The sequence below is a fragment of the Cibotium barometz genome, chromosome 33 (assembly GCF_041138505.1).
Source record: "Cibotium barometz isolate CiBa-2024 chromosome 33, ASM4113850v1, whole genome shotgun sequence".
In the NCBI taxonomy this organism is placed as follows: Eukaryota; Viridiplantae; Streptophyta; class Polypodiopsida; order Cyatheales; family Cibotiaceae; genus Cibotium; species Cibotium barometz.
The window spans coordinates 23711287-23732002 of record NC_141078.1 but is presented as its reverse complement, the minus strand read 5'-3'; the positions used below and the strand labels follow the sequence as shown (position 1 = coordinate 23732002).

At 43.6% G+C, this 20716-nt stretch overlaps 1 protein-coding gene across 5 annotated transcripts in view; it reads left to right on the top strand.

Moving 5' to 3' along the window:
* Positions 1-8948, top strand: part of LOC147619413 (myosin-1-like) — a 64433-nt gene extending 55485 nt beyond the window's left edge. For all 5 annotated transcript variants that reach the window (XM_086773054.1, XM_086773055.1, XM_086773056.1 and 2 more), the window contains one exon: positions 7671-8948. In XM_086773054.1, the coding sequence (XP_086629180.1) occupies positions 7671-8366 (696 nt within the window). In that variant the 3' untranslated portion in view covers positions 8367-8948. The remainder of the gene's footprint in view (positions 1-7670) is intronic.
* The last annotated feature ends 11768 nt before the right edge of the window (positions 8949-20716 follow it).

Sequence of the window (20716 nt, the reverse complement as noted above, 5' to 3'; positions counted from 1 at the left end):
AACCACTGTATTTGCATCATAAGTGCGCTTGTCATAGCTGTCCAGCTTATACAAGCCTTTGTATCGTGTTCCAGAAGTGACTATTTCATAACCCTTTGATGGGTCTTTTACCAAACACTTCCCATCTTTAAATTCAACCTTTAAACCTTGGTCGTTTATGGCTGAGACGGAGAGCAGATTTTTCTTTATTCCTGGAACATACAATACATTTTTCATACATATATTGGCACTATTGGCTGCAATAAGTATGACATTACCAACTCCCTTTACTGGATATGTGGTATGATCTGCACATGATACAGTGCGGCCATTTGAAGCATAAACCAAGTGCTGAAATACATCTTTGCATGAAGTGATGTGGCTCGAAGCACCACTATCAAAATACCATGATGCATTCTGTCTGTCAGATGCAATGCAAGACATATCAGTGTCCGAAGCACTTGGTGTGTCACTAGTGCATGTGACCAAAAAAGTGTACTCTTCTTGGATTACATTAGCTGATTGCTTTGCTTTGTCATCCGAAGAGTCTGCTACTGCATTGCCTGCTTCTTTCTTTTTCTCTTTTGCAATCCTTTTCCTACATTCACTAATGTAGTGTCCAGGCTTATGGCAGTAGTGACATTTGCCCTTCTTTTTGGGCTTGTTTGCATCCCCTTTGTCAGACTTTTCACCACTAGAAGAGGACTGTCCATGACCAGTCTTGCTAGACTGTTGTCCCCCATGCTTAAAGCTCTTTGCTTTACCCTTGTCCTTGGCTGTAAATGCCTTTTCTCCACCACGGTTGCTCGATATGTTTGCTCTTATTTGCTCTTCTTGCAAGAGTAAACCCACGAGCTCTTCAAAAGTGACGGGATCACCACCTCCTCTCATCGAGAGGTTGAGAGAGGTGTGAAAGCCCAAGTAGGAAGGCGGTAAAGAATGAAGAGTGTTGGTGACTATCTGTCTGTCTGGGATAACCTCATCAATGTTGAGCAATTGTTCTTGCAAATCTTTCACTTTGGTGAGATGATCTGCCATGGAGTCACCCTCATCCATAGAAAGAAGATCCAATTGCCTCTTCAAGTAGGCAACTCTTGCCTCGTTGCGTACCTGATACATTGCTTCCAATGTGTCCCATGCAAGCTTCGATGTCTTGCATGAACGAATGTGCGGAATAATAGTCCTTTTCACTGAAAGGGCTATCAATGACATGGCCTGTGCATCTCTAGAGTCCCATCTCTTCTGCTCTTGTGTGGGAGCAGGATCTACATCAGGAGCTCTTTGAGCACCTCCCCTTTGAGGCGTGGCTGGCTGAATGGTATGTGGGCGTGTGTCATCACCACACACGATGCCCCAAAGCCCTTTGGCTACCAGCAAATTACGGATCATAAAACTCCAGAGCGAGTAGTTAGATCCATCCAGCTTGTCCTCCTGGGTGAGCACACCAAATACATCTGTAGCATTCTGTGCCATGTCAACAAAGTATAACTGCAAGCAAACCAAGCACCAATGTGCACTGCCAGGCAACCAAATGTCCTGTGCAAATGTATGCCTGCAAACCAAAGCAAGTGTAAACCTGCACCAAATTGTCCAATTACACCCAATGTGTATACATACGCGACAAATCGCAGCTGTAATGCCCAATTACATGCTCCAATCAGAAAATCCCCAATTTTTATGCACTCCAATCGCTTCAATGTGCATCTAATTGGCCAATTTTCAAAAAAGCCCCAAATTTCTGCAAATGTAAGAGGTTCAATTTGCCAATTTTGACCTCAATTTTGAAAACCCCCAAATTTTTGCAAATGAGAGAGGTTCAATTTGCTGATTTTGACCTCAATTTTGAAAACCCCCAAATTGCAGGCAAAGCAAAATGCCCAATTTTTTTTCAATTTGTCCTGAAATTGGTAAATTCCCCAAATTGCACCTGCAATTTTCCTTTCAATCCGACTTGCACAGCATTCATTGTCTGCAAAATCGGCATATGACCTGCACTGCAATATCTGCAGATTTTGTATTTGGGTTTGATAAAAAATGTGTACTAGAAATACCTCATACTTGCAGAGTGTAGGCGGGGAGCACACTGTTGTTGCAGAGAATGCATCAGCAGGGTGAGCGGATGGCTGTGGGCAGCCGAGGGGCCAGTCGTAGGTGAGCAGCAGGCAGACGTGCAGGGAGGCTTGGAACAATGAGGAGTTGTCGGCAGGTAAACTCTTTTGTCGACGGGCAGCAACCAGGTGGAAGCGAAGGTGAAGTACGGACCCAGCTGCAGGTGTCGGGCGAGCAGGTCAGAACTGGAGTCGACTTGCAAGCAGGCGTGTTGGTGGCGGGCAGGCGAGCAAGCGGAAGCGGCAGCCGTGGGCCAGCACGGGGAGCGCTGAGCGCGAACGGATGGTGGCTGGAACGGGCGACTTCGACGGAAGCCGAACGGGAGCAGAGCGCCGATGTGCTGGGCGTTGCTGGGCACGGTGGTGTCGGGCGAGCGAGTCGGCGAACGGCGACGGCCTGAACGGAACGGAACGTCGACGGGGTCGAGCCGGAGCAGATGGCTGGAACGGAACGTCGACGGAGGTGCAGACGGTGGCCTTGGACTAGCGACGGGCTAGCGGCCGGAGCAGGAACGTCGAACGGTGGGGACGGACGGCGGCCGATGCAGGAACGTCGACGGTGGAGGGCGAACGCTGGTCGGAACGGGGAGCGCTGACGGCCGGGAGGCTGGGCGGAGGTGGTGGGCTCCCCACTAGTGCCGCCCGATTCTGGTGGCTGGAGGGAGGAGCGTCGAGACGGAACCGGCGGACGGAAATTCACAGTCGACGGAATTGGGCAGCCTGTGGACGGAATTTCGCAGAAATTTTTCCAGCAGCAGTTTTCCAAGGCTAGCTCCCAGCTCTGATACCAAATGTTGGGTGTTGGACTCACACACTCTCACACACACAAACCTGCACATTAGGGTTAGGTGCAGGGTAGAGAAGATCACACACAGAAATGAGAGAGAGAGAGAGAGAGAGAGAGAGAGAGAGAGAGAGAGAGAGCCAAAAGTGTGGTATCCACAAAATGCAAGTCAACCCTTGCATGTGTGCCACATCCATATAATATAGAAGTACAAAATATTATATGTTAGAGTGTCCTTTCACACTTGATGTCCAAGGGGAAAAACCACATGGGAAAAAGTGCCCTTGGTTAAGCCCTGTTCACACATAGCACTACCATAAGTGAGCATATGCCTACAGTCTAGGCTCTTCTTTCCCATCTCCAATTTAAACCTACGAAAGTTGTCTATCTTGTTAATCTCTAGAGACAAAATGTGTCTTAACATAAGCTGAAAATCAGCACATGTTGTTGGCTTCACACGGAGGTCCATCCACCAAGCAAACACTTTATGTTGAAGCATAATTTGAATTTGACTAGTACGCTGAGCATATATGTTCTTGTTGTACGGATCAAAAAAAGCATCCACATGAATTCCCGAAGTTGGTTGTTGTTTTGCCATGGAATAAGGACAGAGAGATCTCAGAAACCATGCAGGGTATTAAAGAGTGAGAAAGTTAGAGACTCATAGAGGCTGACGTTTAGCCCACACATCAAGCATGCATGCTTTTACGAGCAGGAAGCTAATACCCAAAATAAGAAGGCACCCAAGTTCCAACTCTCAGCTTTCTTTTAGTTTAAAAGTCAGTTATGGCTAAAAGATGTCCAAAATATCCCATGCACATGCTTTTATTATTATTAAAAGTGGTGTATCCCTATAGTGTGTCCATGGTCCGGCCATATTCAGGTCCACCCCATAGACATGTGTGGGCCTACTAGAGGTACTCAGGCTTTCATGCTTTTGTGTGTAAGGCAAACAATGCCTTGGCTGCAGTCACAAAGCATGCCCAGCATGCTACAGTCCACTGCTTCTCTCTCTCTCTCTCTCTTCCATGTGCTTCTCTCTCAACAACCCCACCCTGTATGTATTAAGAGTTACCCTTCCTATAGTCGTTTTCTTGTCTACGCACAATAAAAAGCGGACAGGATTCAGCTTTCTGTAGAACTCGACCAGCTCTCAGTAAGACACAGCAAACAGTCTCAAAACCTCCTTTGCATACAAACGACCAAGGTCTAAGGTTTCACCCTCAAAACATACGCACACCAGGACTGTCAGAGAACAAGCAAAAACACACGTGACAAAAAGCTTCTTCTTTTTCCATAGATATGCAACGATTTCAAGAACCGTCTGAGCAGACCTAACCACTCCCTGATACAATGTGTCACCATATGGGATGAATCTCAGGAGGGTTTGATCCACTTAATTCGCAAGATGGTGAGATTGGAGATCCGGCAATGGGGACCCATTGTTAGAAGTCATCTCTTGTCTTTATCAGGCACCAGGGCCTCTGTTGTGGGTGTGCCCACCTTGTATAGGTGTTATATCATTTTTCCAGGTGTTCTATCATTTTTCCTCACTCCCTATATTTTTTCCCCATTTTTTCCATGATGTGGGTGGCTGCCACAGGCTGGCAGGAGCCTCTAATACTGGCCGACTGCACAAGGAGCTGGCCGACTTCATCAGGAGGGGTCGTGGTATTTTTCTCTACTGGCCAACTGGATGTGCCCAGTCGTGAGGGCCACTAGTGCTGGCCGACTGCATGATGGGACCATATAAGTAGGTCCCATTATCCCACATTGTACTTATTCAGTTATTTCTCGGGATCTTGTGTATAGAGAAGAGTTATACTACGCCTATCTCTCTCCTTCTCTTGTGCTGTCTATTTTCTGCACTCTACTTGCTCTTGTGGTCTCAAGTTTGGTTATCATTTCCACTGCGTATTTTGACATGGTATCAGAGCCCTAGGCTCTTGATAGATCTTGGGAGTTTTTTGAGCAAGAGGGAGATAGTTACGTTGCTGATTGGTGGACTGTTTGGACTGTTCGGGAAGAGAAGTTGCAAGAGGAAGGCGGGCTAAAGTGCTGGACAGCCACTTGCAGGTTTAGAGTTTTTTTTTTCCCACCCACCGACCCTTTTTCAGTTACATCCCCGTGATGGCAGATTTGTTAGAGATGGCTGAGAAGCATGTGAAGATCCCAACACTCTCCACGTTCCCAGTGGACCGTTAGCTGGACGGGAACAACTCTAGCATATGGAAGGTTATGATGGAATCTGTTCTGGAGTCTTACGACCTCGCTGATTTCTTCATTGTTGGGGTTCCATGGCCGGAAGTAGAGGAAGGGGAGTTACCGTCGATCCGAAAGGACCGGGAGACTCAGACACAGATGTGGGATCGTGTCAACACCAGGGTCCGTTTGTTTATCTTTCTCAATTGCACACTGCAAGTAATCAATCATGTAAAGCATATGACGTTGGCCAGAGGTATATGGCAGCATTTGGCCTCTCTTTACAACAAGGTATCGCCCATGAAGAGGATTTCCTTGGAAGTACAGATGCGGGTTATGAGCCCTGCAAAGTCGTTGACGATGCGGGAGCATATTAACAAGCTGCAGGCTCTTCAGCAGGAAGGTTCTTTAGGCTGGGAAGGAGATATCGTCAGAGGACATGGCCATAACGTTGCTGTCGCACTTGCCCTCTCAGTACTCAGCATTTTACTCGTCTTTGATTACTAGTGGCAGGCTCAGCACCATCACGTGGGAGGAGCTTGTGCCCATGATCTTGGACCAAGAGGAACGATTCACGAACCCTCCTCAGGGTGGAGGTTTGGAGGCCTTAACTGGCCAACGGTCGAAAGGCCGTAACACGGGCAAAGGGAAGGCTTCCTCGCAAAAGTCTTCTAAGAAGAAGTCCGACGCTGACCGCGAGAAATTAAAGGCAGAGAGGACCTGTAATGATTGTGGTGAGAAAGGCCACTATTGGAGGCAGTGTCCCAAGCGGAAGACCGAGAAGGGTGAAGATTCCTCAACAGCAATCATGAAAACTCTGGCTTTTGTGCACCTGGAGGTGATGAACACCGATGTTTGATTTTTTTCAGGCAGGGAGGAGATTGGAGGATTCTCCTCAACGGATACTCGAGAGTGGATTCTAGACAGTGGTGCTTCCAGGCACATGACTCCTTACCGTTCAGATTTACAGGATCTCTGTAGGTATTCTGGTCACATTCTTACTGGGGATACATCCACTATCCCAGTTCACAGTGAGAGCAGGTTGGAGATAGTTCCCGATGGCAGAGGGGGGAAGCATTCCTCCCAGGTGTTGTATGTTCCGTCACTTGGTTTTCATCTGTTGTCAGTGCATCAGGTTTGCAAGACTGGCGTACGAGTGGAGTTTGATGAGCATTTTGTTGCTCTCTGGGACAAAGCAACAGGCCAGGTGGTTTGGGAAGGCGGAGTGGAGAATGGAGTTTACAAGCTTTCAGCACTCTCTCTCCCAGGTCCTCGGGTTTGTGATGAGTGGCAGTCTGGTAATGGCCACTTAAGTGTGGATACATTGCAGGTATACAGGTCTTTCTGAGACCTGATGGTGGATAGCTTGCCAGTGGATGGTAGCAGTTGGTAGGAACTCTCCAGTACTGATGTTGGTAGTTCTTGTGTTCGTCAGTCAGAGGAAACTGAACAGGTCACTTATGCTCTGATGTCTCGTAGTATTCGGGACAAAGAACCTCCTATAGATGAGGATGTTATTTCCACGGAGACCTTTCGGAAAGCCAAGCAGGTGGCAGTTGATTACTTGCAGAAGGAGGTGCACACCCCAGGCTTTGTGGTTCCGGATTCAGAGGGGGTGGTTGACAGGTTTCAAAAGGCCTTGCATGGTCTTCAGTAGGTTTCCAGAACTTGGTTTTTCACCATAATAAGTGTTGATCCTTGTGAGCAGTGTGATGCCTCTTTGACTCAGAAGCAGAATGGTTCATTGATCTTGTTGATAGACACCAGATTGGACGTGAGCTTCCTGATGAGGCTGTTGAGCTCATGGTTGCAGATGACTCTTTGGGAGGCAGGATTGCATATCCTGTGGTTCTGCGGCATGCGAAGGATCATGGACTCTTGTACACAGGAGGGGGATTGATTGATGGAGCCGACTCCACGGTGGGAGTGACTCAGTTTGGGGAGATCTACTTCAGGCCCAAGAGCAGTTTTATGGAGCAATAAGAGGCAGTCATCTTTTGCCTTGTCGACGACAAAGGCAGAGTACCGGGCTGCTTGTGAGGTGGTGAGGTTGCATTGTAGGATTGGGCTTCCACCGGAGGAACCCATGGTCAACCGCCGCAGGCACTTTGTTAGTGAACAAATCATTGCTGATGACATCTTGCTAGAGTTCTGTTCGACGGAGGACAGTACGTATCTCTCTCCTTCTCTTGTGCTGTCTATTTTCTGCACTCTACTTGCTCTTGTGGTCTCAAGTTTGGTTATCATTTCCGCTGCGTATTTTGACACCCATCACCCTCCTAGGGACTGCCTGCAAAATTCTGGCCAAGGCCTTCAGCCGGAGAGCTATAGTGATATCTCTAGCCTGGGATGGGAGCTCTCCATGTTGTCAAAGAATGACCTGGATGTGTGTGTGTGTGTGTGTGTGTGTGTGTGTGAGGGTTGTGAAGAGATTTTTGTTTTAGTGCACGTGCATGTATGTGCTTTATGTGTTAATAAAGAAAAGAAGACTTCTTTCCTGATTGGAAGGTTTCCAATCATGTTGCTCTAGAGTGCTTTTCTTAAGGATTTAGTAGCAAATCCACTGATGTGGTATTCCTTTTTCACATGAACGATAGGTGTGTGATTTCAGTCAACAAATTGATGGAAAAGGCATGGAAAAACCAGCTCTTGAAGAGATGCAGATGCAGAAGCTGGCTGCAGAGGTAGCTTTGCAGAAGAAAGAAGACGAGAACGCTATCTTGCAGCAGAGTCTGAAGGAATATGAGAGAAAATGGACAGCTTATGAAGGCAAGATGAAATTGATGGAGGAAATGTGGCAAAAACAGATAGCCTCACTGCAACAGTGTCTTAATGCTGCAACAAAAGGTGCGAATTCAGAGGAACCTGCCAGCCAAGCAGTTAAACATAATGATCAGTGCAATATTCAGTGTGCTGTGCAGAATACACATCCGCAAGGTATTATGATGGCAGGAAATACCCCAGAAATACCCCTTCTTGCTCCTGACTTGCCTGTGAGCAGAAACGAACTTGATCCAAGTAGATCCGTTTTAGATCATTTAACCAAAGAGCTCGAGCGTCGGACACAGGTTTTCAATGATGATGCCGATTTCTTGGTGGACGTGAAGTCTGGGCATATTGAAGCAAAATTTAAGCCTGATGAGGAGCTTCAGAAACTGAAGCAAAGGTTTGATGTGTGGAAGAAGGATTTCAAAGTCAGGCTAAAGGAGACAAAAGGCGTTCTGAAAAAGCTTGGGAAATCAGAGTCTGCAGACAAGAGCAAGAAGAAATGGTGGGTTAGGAACCCTTCCTAAATGGCTGACAGAAGTAGCTTTGCTGTATGCAGTATATAGATGATCCATGTGTTCATTTTTTCGGATTCATTTATAATGTATAGATAGGTTGCCAGGCAGCTGTACATGGGATTTATACATATTTGATGTGGAAAAGCATGGGTAATAAAAGAAAGCTGTGGCATGAGAATATGTTTGGAGAAGAGAATGTTAAAAAAACAGCTATATCCATGGGGCAGCTGATTCTCCTAAATAGTTATGGTGGCTATGGTAGAGACAAAGCACTGGTATGATTGTCATGGCCCAAGTGGATCAGCTGCAGGAGCTCAGAGGATCATCATTTGAGTGGCCCCCTTGACCATCTCCAAGTAATCCAAGTACATGCACAATGTTCTCTTGTCATTGTAAATGTGAGAATGGCTTCCTTGTAGAGCTTTAGGTCTCACAATTGAAGTGCTGATTTTACATGTAATATGGTCAGCCATGGCAGTAGCTGTCTCCTTGTGGCTGTGTAATCTGCTTTATTCTTGTAAAAAGAAGATTTCTGGTCGTTCAGTTGTAACCATTCAGCTAACATGCAATGGAGCTAAAATTTTGATCTTTGTGAGCTGTGTGTTACACTGCATGTGTAAATAGTATGTTGGTTGAGGTGCCAAATCTTTTTATACAAACTGTCAAAAACTGTGTTAATCCCAGCTGCAACAGTAAATGGCAAACAATGGCAATGCACAATTTAACAACATTTTCATTAAACATGATAGTAATATGGGGCACAAGAGGTGCACATAGGAAGGCTTCGGTCCCATAGTGATGAATACTTTTTTGGTTAGCATGTCACTCATGTTAACATGGGGTTGTGTCATTATAGGTAATAAACCAGTTTGGAGCTTTGTGCTTTCTTTAAGCCCAAGCTTTAGAGCTCTAGAGATCTCCCTAAACGCAAGCAACAATTGATTCACAATAAGCATTTATATTGATGTTGCATGCTAGAATAACCATCTTGGAATCATTGCTAAGCTAGGTACGAGGCATATAACAAAAAACAAAAGAACAAAGAAAATGCAAGGAAAAAACTCACGTGTAAAGTGGGATCATTTCCCAATCAGATCGTGTTGAGTCTAGTAGTGGGATCATTTGGGGTAGAATCATCCAATCCAACCCCAAAAGTCAAATTGATTTGACTAGGCTGGCACGATCGTTGACCTCACGTCTACTTGCAAGCGCATTAATAAGCAATTAACTGGCCATAACAGTTGTGAATGTGGGAGTCGGTGCCAGTGTACGTACCAAATTTGCATGAAATATTTGCTAATAGTGTAATAATTACACCGCAATTGAGGTGTTGCTGACCTAACATTGACACTCGGATCTTAGAAGTACACTTGTCAATCCAAGTCTCGGCCATAACAGTTGTGGATGTGGGAGTCAGTGCCAGTGTACCTGCCAAATCTGCAAGGAATATTTGCTAACAGTGCAATAATTACACACCACAATCGAGGTGCCTCCGATCTAACATTGACAGTCAAATCGTCGATGATCCCACAAGTACACTTGTCGATCCAAGTCTCGGATCGTGAGTCAACTAGGATCGCTATAATCCAAGAGTTGAATCGTCCAAGCTCTTATCGTACCGATCCCAAAAGTAGTCCAAGTTTTTGAATCATTCTTAAATAGAATCATTTCCTCTAAAATTGTTTCGTTTGGAACCGTTTTATAGAATCGTTTTCAATAGGAGTCGTTTTCAAGAAGAATCGTCACAAAGGTGAAACGCCCAAATAGGATCGTTGATTCTACTCAGACTAAATTCTAGAAACATTAAAATTTTAAAAAAAATAGCCAGTGCAAGGGATTTTGACCACCACCTCAAACCTAGACTCGCTAAACCCTATGAGAAAAATCATATATGTGTGTGTGTGTGTATGTATGTATGTATATACATATATCTATGTATGTATGCATATATATACATATATGTATGTGTGTGTGTGTGTGTGTGTGTGTGTGTGTGTGTGTACATCTCTCTCTCTCTCTCTCTCTCTCTCTCTCTCTCTCTCTCAATATAAAATATTAAAAATCAAGAAAATCTACCAAAAGAAAACCATTAAAAAGCATAAAAAATCTTAAAAAACAAGAAAAAACATAAAAAGAACCTTAACAAGTGATTCTAGTGTTGGACCAAGTATTTTTACATTTACATTGGGGCCGAATCATTGCGACTTCATACTTAAACCCAAAGTTTGAGTACAAAACACTAGGGATTAGGACAGGACCAAGAGTTGATCTAACACCCCCGTAGCTCCAAATTCCAGTTCGAAAAGCGGACTAGGAATCCTTCACAAGGAAGAACACCAAATCAAGATTGTTGGGCATAATCCCAATTCAACGTCCAAACTTGAATATGGCCAAACGAGGCCATAGAGTGTTCAGAGGTGAGTCATCAAAAGGAGCTGAAAGGCCCCAAGCTGGAAGACCAATGGGTGAGAGAAGAGCCATGAGTGAACAGATTAGAGGCTAGGCTAGCAACATCGGAACCAGTGAGGCATATGTCATACAATGTCATGGCTTCCACACAACTAACTAAGTCCCATTCTTCATTGACACTAACGGGATACACTTGGAGAGATGGCCAATGCTGCTAGTGTATGGAATTGAGCCAGACCTCTTGGACAAGTTACACATGTTGTGGAAACCAGGAGTTCTATTTGGACTCCCCAACAACGAACATCGAGAAGGTTAGACCTTTGGCCATGGCCAATGATTCCAAGAAGCTACTGAAGCAAACATATGCAGTAAGGACTCAGCTCCCTCATGTCATTAATAAATTCTTCCTGAGGAGACTTAGAGTCAACGATGAGGGAATGGTGTTGTATGAGGATGCAATAAGGAAAAGCTACATTGCCCTCCTCAGAGCCAAAAAAAAAAAAGTACCCAGTCAACTAGGGACCTCAAAAGTCCTAGTGGAAGAGACATGGGTAAGGGACCCAAAAGACCATCAAGGTTATGTTGAGATCGAAAATGTTCTAGATTCAGTAAGCCAAATAACCTTGGATAAAGAGAAGGGGTTAAATAGTCCTGATGGACCAGTCTTGATAGAGAGAACCCCATAACTCTAGGAGAAAGCTAGAGAAGCCTCACAAGCTCATAAATAGGGACAAACAACTCTGACGATTAAAGCCAATTGATGATCCAAGCTATGTTGAAATAAAAATCATCCCTAAACTACCAATTCAAATCACTCTTGATGAAGAACAAGGTGAGGAAAGTGAAGTCGGATCAGTCCATAATGGACCGAAAGGATGAGCTTCTTAAATGCCCAAGAAAACTGTGGAAGGGAAGTACAAATTTAGAAGATTAGAAGAACCCCTTCCCAAGAAGTTACAAGCTTACCCTAACCCAAGAGAGGAAATCTCAAGGTTGAATGAGAAGTTGGTGCAATAGGCCCAGCGATGGTGCTAGTCTGGTAAAACAACAACCATACATGTACAATGAAACCTACGCCAAGGCAATCGAAGATGAAGACTTATTAATGCGGGTTTCATTTATGAGATTGAGCACACAGATTGGGTGTCACCAATCATGATCGTGCTGCCCATGAAGAATGGTAAGATCTGCGTGTGTGTGTGTGTGTGTGTGTGTTAACTTCAAAAAGTAAATGCAACTCTTGGCATCACCCACACTACCATACACTAGACATTTTCTTGACACAGAGTAGCAGGAAAAGAAGTCTATAACTACTTGGATGGATTTTTCGAGTACAACCAAGTATCCATCATAGACCCAAAGGACCATCACAAGACAATATTCACTAACGGAATAGGAAACACTTGCATATAAAGAAACCAACTATGTTTCAAAGATTGATGTGCACTGTAAGGATTTCCTAAGGAAATTCTTAGGGATCTTCATGGATGATCTCTGCGTGAACTCAAAGTCAATACGAGAGCACATACCCCATTTGTGACTAGCGTTGGAAAGGTGTCAACTATATAGACTATGTTTGAAACCTGAAAAATGCAAGTTCATAGTGAGACATGGTGTAATTAATTCTAGGGCACGTGGTGTCAAAAAATGGAATCTCCATAGATGAAGGAAAGATCTGAGTGATCATAGAACTCAAAAGGCTCGAAACACTAAAGCAATTCAATGATTCATGGGTTAGATAGGGTATTATAGACGCTTTATATTCATATATACGAAGATCGCTAGATGGCTATATGCCCTGTTGGAATGTTTAGTGTGGAGTGAAGAGTGCAGAGAGTTATTCCAAAAGCTCAAGGAGGCCTTGATAAACAGCTTCAACTTTCTGAGCGCCAAGGTGGGATGTTATCTTCACACGTACACATAGATGTATCAGCCTATGCTATAGGATGTATTTTAGCTCAACATTGCAAAGAAAAAAGACTTTTCTATTATTACGCCTTATTTATACCAATAGATAATTCAACGATCTTGAGAAGAATTATACCACCACAAAAAGGGAAGACTTAGCAATGGTTCATGCAATTAAGAAGTTTCACCATTATCTTTGGTGAATAAATTTATATTTTTTATAGACCATTAAGCTTTGCTTTACTCTGTGAACAAACCATGTGCCACAAGGAAAATTACATGGTGTTTGGTGATGCAATGGAATATGTTAAAATGTTGGCGATGAATGCCAGCACTTCACCATTCACCAACAAAAGGATAGAATGCCTTTATAGCCAATCATATCCATAAGACCTTTTGCCAAATGGGGCATTAACTTTGTAGGATACATTAGTCCTACTCGCTACTAGAAGTTCACAAGCGTGATACATTATCATGGGCTACCGATTATGTGACCAAGTGCACTGAGGCTAAGGCCATAGTAAAAGTTGATGCGAGAATGACCACCAAGTTCATTTACGAGCACATCATCACTAGATTCGTGTGTCCTATGGAGCTAATTAGCAACTGAGGGACCAATTTCTTGAGTGAAATGGTGGAGTTCCTCTTAGAGAACTGATGGTAGTACACCGTAAGTCTTCCCCATATTATTCACAAACAAACTGAGAAATTTAATCCCAACTTAAGTGTGTTTTCCTTTGTTTTATACTTTCAGCCCAATCATTATTATCAAAATAGACGTTGTGCCCTAAATGTGTAGAAGAAAATGGTCTACACTAAATGAGAAACTTGGAAAAAATCTTACATCATGGAATGGACTTATAAAATATGTCTGCCAATACATTTTCAAACCTGGATGGAAGATACACAAAAGTGACCTACGTCTGCAAACATTGCCTCGGTTCCTATCAGTGTCAATCAAGAAACATCAATATAGTAAGGTATTAGTATTTACTCAAAATATTTTCTAAATATAGTTTTCAATCATGACATGCATGCATACATACACACACACACACACACACACATACACTCGCCTTAAATTTTATAAAGAGAGTATTTAACTACCTTCAGTGAAGGAGCGAGAGCAGGACCATGAATGTTAACCTCTTTTCGCACATTATAGCTTAGCACTGCATACTTCTCCACGTGAAGGTGCAAGTGCACATATATATGCATATCACTTTGGTGCACATCTCCTATATTTTACCATAGGATATTTGGGTAACATTGAGCTTGTTTTTGGACTCACCCTCTAAAAAAGTAGCCGACTAGCTCACAAGTGCTCTAACCACCACACAACAGTCAAGAAGTCCCAAGGTGGAGCTTGCAGTGTAAGAGAGCCCCTATTTGCAAATGTCATAACCTAACTCAATTGGCACAAGAAGTTTACAAGCACAAACGTCTAGCCATGGAAGTGGGGCTTGTAGTGTATGCGCTCTGCCATGTTGCCATGTTGTAGCTGGAGTCAATTCCTCTCCCAAGGTACAACATGGAGACGGAGGAAGTGACTCCAATTGTACCATGGCAGAGCTCAGGAGACGCGACTATTGGAGCTCAGCATGGAGAGGAGGTGGGCTGTCAAAGCGGCATTAACAAAACGAAAGGGGGAGGCTCTATTCGTGAGGCTAGCTCAAAGGAAAGCAGCACCAGCAGTAGGAGAGGTGGTGGCAGAGCTTAGTGTGGTGACAGCACTGCAAAAGGCAAGCAGAGTAGTGGAAAAGAGGACCTTTGTGTGGCAAGGCTCCATAGAAAAGGGACCTCATGGGGGAGGAGAAAGAGGTCACCATCACCGGATCTTCATGTGACCAAAATATTTTTTAATTAAAAAAATCTCCCCCCTCTTTAATGTGTAAAGGGCTAGTCCCTTCTATTCACCCCTTATTCCCTCTTAGGGTCTGTTCACACGATGATACCTTAGCGACCTCCAATGGGCGACCTGCAGGCCTCCCAGAGGATAGTTCAGGCCACACCAACTTAGACCCCAGCTAGTCAAATTTTTGGGCACCATTTCCTTAACAAACAATTAATTTAAACTTCACACGTAACATAATTAAAACTTTTCAAATTGCCAATAAGAGTGTTCTCTCCTCCCTACTCAGTTTCTCCACCTGCAAACCTGATTGCTTACCCACAAGCTCGTTCTTTGCCCATTGTACTACTCCCCACAAGCTAGCGCTAGCCACCATCATGCCTCCCTCTTCTCCAATTCGCCCCTTTCTCTTCTCATTGCTGGGACTGCTAGTTACTCTTTACTCATATATTCAACATAAAATAGCTTACAATTTTCCATGCTCCATTTCCACACACTGAGCCAAGCGACATCGGTTGGCCCACATGGTGTCCTCGCATCGATGTCACAAGCATCTACTTCTCTCATGTTGCCATAGCTTCTTGTTTTCTCAAATGCTCAAAGCGTTCAACATCAAACCACATTATGTATCACAATTCTGTGTGAAGCCACGAGCCCTCGACTGGTGTGCAACCACTATGTTAGAGCAACTTGGGGAGATTACATGTGGTTCAAGGAGGTGTTCCGTCTACCTTTACACTTGCTTAAACATGTGAGTGCCCTCCTTCATGATGATCTACAGCAAGGGCCAATTCCAGCTCCATTTGCAATGGTGAGTGGACGTCTGATCTCTGTGGAGAAGCAAGTTGCTGTGGCGATTTTGCGGCTTGCAACAACAAGCACCCGTCTCATCGACATTGTTGAGCATTTCGGCATTGGCAAGTTTACTGCCTCAAAAATTGTGAACAAGATTGTCAGGGGCCTTCTCTCGCATCGTAGCAATACATTCGATGGCCACAACACGCTTTCGCTGTCGCCCGGGTCAAGCGAGGCTTCTTTGCACAACGTGATCTTCCTAATTGTTGTGGTGCTATAGATGTCACACATGTCAACATGGACAAGCCGAAAGACAAAACCGCAGCATATTGGTTCGATTGCAACAAGAACTACTCCATGTCAGTTCAGTGCATTGTAGACATGGATCTCAGATTCTTGGATGTGTTCTCCGGTTGGTCCGCAAATGACAAGAGAATTCTCCGAAAAACTCACTTCTGTCATGCTATTGAGAGTGGCTTGTATCTCAATGGTCTAGCATTCGTCTCAATGGTCCAGCATTCTCCGGTTGGCCTGGGTCTGCAAATGACAAGAGAATTCTCCAAAAAACTCACTTCTGTCATGCTGTTTGAGAGTGGCTTGTATCTCAATGGTCCAGCATTCGTAGATGGGCGCCTCTCTATGAGTACATCATGGGACAATGGCGGGTACACTCTCAAGGATTGGTGCATAACACCATATGTCTTGCCACGAACAAGCAGGCAACAACAATTCAACTTCAAGCTATCTTCAACTCACATTTGTTGGAATTAGGGTTAGGGTTGCAACAACAATGCACACACACAAGATAGAGAAGCTTAAGAGCACACAAACTCACTAGATTAGAATGAACAAATGTGTGCCAGATACAAAAGATAAGTACACACCCCAAAATGAGTAGATAATAGAGTGTACATACGGACGAAGGAAAAAACCTCCTAGTGAGGAAAAAAGTACCCCGACGGTCCTAAGTGTGTTCATACACATCACTACCATATAATGCTACAAATCTCCCCTGGAGTGATGATGTGAACATGTACAAGGTATAGCCGATCAATCATGAAAAGGCAGTAAGCCCAAAGCTGTACGAAAAGCTTCAAACTTTTCACGAGGAAGAGCCTTCGTGAATAAATCTGTCATGTTGTCATGTGTAGGCACATAGACCAAGTTGATCTCTGCTCTACAGAGAGTCTTTCCCTGACAAAGTGGTAGTGTACCTCAATGTGCTTAGTTCGAGCATAAAACATTGGGTTCCTCGCAACTGCTAATGCGCTCTGGCTCTATCAGTGAAAATCGTAGTGCTAGACGACTTTCCAACACCCAAATCAGCCATAAGATGTCTGAGCCATACACACTCAAATGTAGCTGTAAAAGCTGCCTTCTTGTACTGAGCTTCAGCTAGAAGTGGCCACTCTAGACTGCTTCTTGATGAGCCATGATATAGATGAATCACCAAGGCGAAAGCAAAACCCACTAGTGGACACTCATGTGTCATAACATCCACTAAAAGCATGCAGCTGTGACTCACACCCCCTTTGGGAATAAGTGTCCTACAAATAGCGAAAAACCCGCTTGATAGCCTGCCAATGCTTCGTACCTGGCTATGCATAAATCTGCTCAACTATGAGACTCCGTACTCTTTATCTGGCCTCGTGTTGCATACATAAAGAAGGGATCCAACAGTCTGCTGATACAAACTAGCATCAAAAGAGTCTCCTGCATCTTGAAGACTAAGTCAAGTACCTATCTCCATAGGTGTGACCATAGGTTTACAGTCTTCAAGATTAAACCTCTTCAATAGCTTCTGTATATATTTAGACTGCAACATAACAATGCCATCATTGCGCTGCATAAATTGAATCCCCAAATAATAATGCAAGGGCCCCAAATCTAACATCTCAAACAATAATTGCAAATCAGCCTTAAAGACTAAAATCTGATCTATATCGAGTCCCGTAAGCAGCATGTCATCAACGTATAGACCGATGACCAAAAATGTGTCCTTACTCCTCTCTTCACATAGAGGGTACAATCAGTTGGATTGTTGCAAAAATCATTTGTAACCAAGTATGCATGAATCTTCTCATACTATGCTCTAGGAGCCTGCTTAAGGCCATAAAGATCCTTTTTCAACCTACATACTTTAGACTCTTCTCCTTTCACATCAAAACCAGGAGGCTGTGATACTTACACCTCCTCATGTAAATCACCATTCAAGAATGCAGTCTTAATGTCCAATTGATGTACATTCCACCCATGATGTGCTGCCAAAGCAATGAGACACCTAATGGTAGTCATACGAGATGTGGGTGCAAAGGTCTCATCATAATTAATGCCCTTTTGCTAGGCATACCCCTTTGCAACAAGTCTGGCATTGTAGCGATCAATGCTACCATTTGCTTTGCGTTTTAACTTGTAACTAAACCCACTTAGTACCAATGGCCTTCTTGCCATGAGGGGTAGATCTGTCAAATACCAAGTGTCATTCTTGAGTATAGAGTTATACTCATCCTGTATAGCATGCATCCAATGATCATCATCCTGTGCTTCCTCAAAGGAAACAGGTTCCTCCTCATTACATAAAGTAGAAATGAGAACACGATCTACATGAGAATAATCTGCTCGATGAGAACCTGCACGAGTTCTGCTAGTAAAGGAGCTGCTACTTGCTATCCCTCAATGTCTGCACAAGCCATTTTGGCATACGCCTAGATTCTTCTATGGCTACTCTCTTGTCATCCACTACATCCTCAATAATTGTTTCATCAAAAGGTTGATTTACAGGCTAATTGCACCTGCAAAGGCTGAATTTCAGCACTTGGTTGAGCATTCAATTGCTTTACATATGGTTGCCCTCCATTAAACAAAGGTAGGAGCGAATCAAACATGTTCTGTGTGCATACATTCTACTGTTTTTTGCATGAAAGCATGGGCTGGGCTGAGTTTTTGACAAAAACAACATCTCTACTTACCAAAATCCGCTTTGAGGCGGCTGGATGGTAGAGTCTATATCCCTTGCTTTCTGAACTGTATCCCACAAATATGCATTTAACTGCCTTATCATCAAGCTTACTGCATTGTTGCTCAGGCACAAGAGCATAAGCAAGACAACCAAAAAAACACGCAAATGAGCCACAGAAGGCTTCCTGCCATGCCAAGCTTCATAAGGAGTTTTAGACTGCAAGGCCTTGGTAGGGCATTTGTTCAACACATAGTTTGCGCACATAGTTGCCTCTAACCAAAAACCATGAGGTAAATCTTGGGCTTTCACCATATATTATGCCATCTCCATGAGAGACATGTTCTTCCTCTCAGCCACACCATTTTGCTAAGGTGTGTATGGCACTGTACATTGATGCCTTATGCCTTTTTCAGCCATATATGCATGAAATTCCTTGGACATATACTCCCCCCCTCGATCTGAACAAAGAACACAGACTTCAGAAACCCTTGATCTGTACAGTTTGGTGCATCTTCCTCCTTCACATGCGCTCCTATTTCACTTGGGGAGCCTAAGATTAAACTCAGCTAAATCTCATGGGTGTACGGGTTCTCACTATTTTCCTCTAGTTTTAGCACAGGGCATGATTGCCCCATCTAATGTGGCTCTTCCACCCTCTCATATGTGACCACACTATTAGCCCCATGAAAAGACTCCTCCCCTCCCTTAGCTTTGCTTTAATTAGATGCACCTTTTTCTATTGACGATAAGTCAAAAGAAGAAACCAACCTTTGCCCTCCATTTTTCATCAAGCAATATATTGCTTAATTTGAAATCTTGATGAAGAACCCTCGGATCTGCCGCTTCATGAAGATATTCAAGTCCTCTTTTGCTGCCCCTAGTGCAACCCTCAAACGTGCTACCCAGTTGAGGTTTTCTTTCCAAAGGGTTGATTCAAATGCTCTCGTAAATTACCATTGGGCATGTACTCATAGACCAACATCCTTTCAACATCTCTCCCATGAGTTTCAATACAGTACCCCCAACAAGTGGAACCAAATGGAAATGATGAAGTCTCGAAAGAAGCTCTACCTGTAGACATGTGAATGTGTATTTACTAAATCCTTAGAGATGAAATATGGTTGGAAAAAAAAACCAACCATGATTACCTCTAGAAAAAACTATCGATCTAAACTGGGTCCGCATCTTGCATTCGGCTTTTTGATGGATACATGTCTACCATCTTTAAGGCAACCTTTGTAAACATTGCTGCTTCCACCAACACCTATCATATTTGACTTGCAAAAGCCCCCAACAACCTCTTGTAGTTCTGAATAGGAGAACTGCCTTGTAACCCTACCAAGAAGAGGCTTCATTTTGGAGCTCGTCTCTTAAATGATCACCTCCCTATGCAACTTGAAAGGATGACATCCATCGAAAAGCAATCGATTTTACAGTATGCATGATCTTATACATGGGTTTGAAAATGGTAGAAACTCCCACAAACCTTCACATCATCAACTACTATTTGATGTATTACATCACACATTGAGTGATTTTGATATGACATCCTTGCCATATCATTAGTGCGCAAAAGTAGGTGCACAAGCCTAGCATTATGTATGTATTCCTGTATTCATAAGGAATGACATTCATCATGTCCCTAAAACTCATGCAACAATGTAGCATTCTGCAATGTTATAATATGCAATCCTTTCACACAAGGGTACATGCATTTCCATCCTCTTCGTGGATTCATAATCTGCACAAAAACCACCTTGCAAAATGTATGTGCGAATATATATTTGTGGCATGGAGAAAGTCACAGTGCGTATGTTTTTTGCAATGAGAGTTGCAAAAAGAAAAATGCTTTGGGTTTCATTCCATTACATTGAATGCCAACATTACATGTCCATAAAGGCTATATGCCAAAGAAGAACTACCATTACGATATAACTTCCATTCCATTACATGAATGCCAACATTACATGTCCTTAAAGGCTGTATGCCAAAGAAGAACTACCATTACAATATAACTTGATGCAGTTTCAAAAATGGGCCTTACATCCCTAAAATATCGGAGACATCCTTGATTGCATTAGCAATTTGGAACAAGGCTTGATTACTCTCCCTCTCATTCTCTAGTCGAGCATGTTTAGTTTGGAGAGTCTCTTGCAATTTGGACATTGGATTCAAATTCTTGTTTAGAGATCTCCACTAGGTCATGTTGCCAAGTAAATTGCTTGTCCTCAACCTCTCCGAAGAATTCCATCATCTTCTTTGTGCATTCTTTGAAGTCCTTGGTACCCTTCTCCATGCGTGTAAGCTTGTGCCTTTTGTGTCCCACCACTAGTCTTCTCTTTCAACATGGTAGGCTACTATCCAACAATTTCCTCATGTGGTGTAGGTGATCTTGGCTCCTCCACACCATCAACAGCACCCGGGCTATTGTTCATC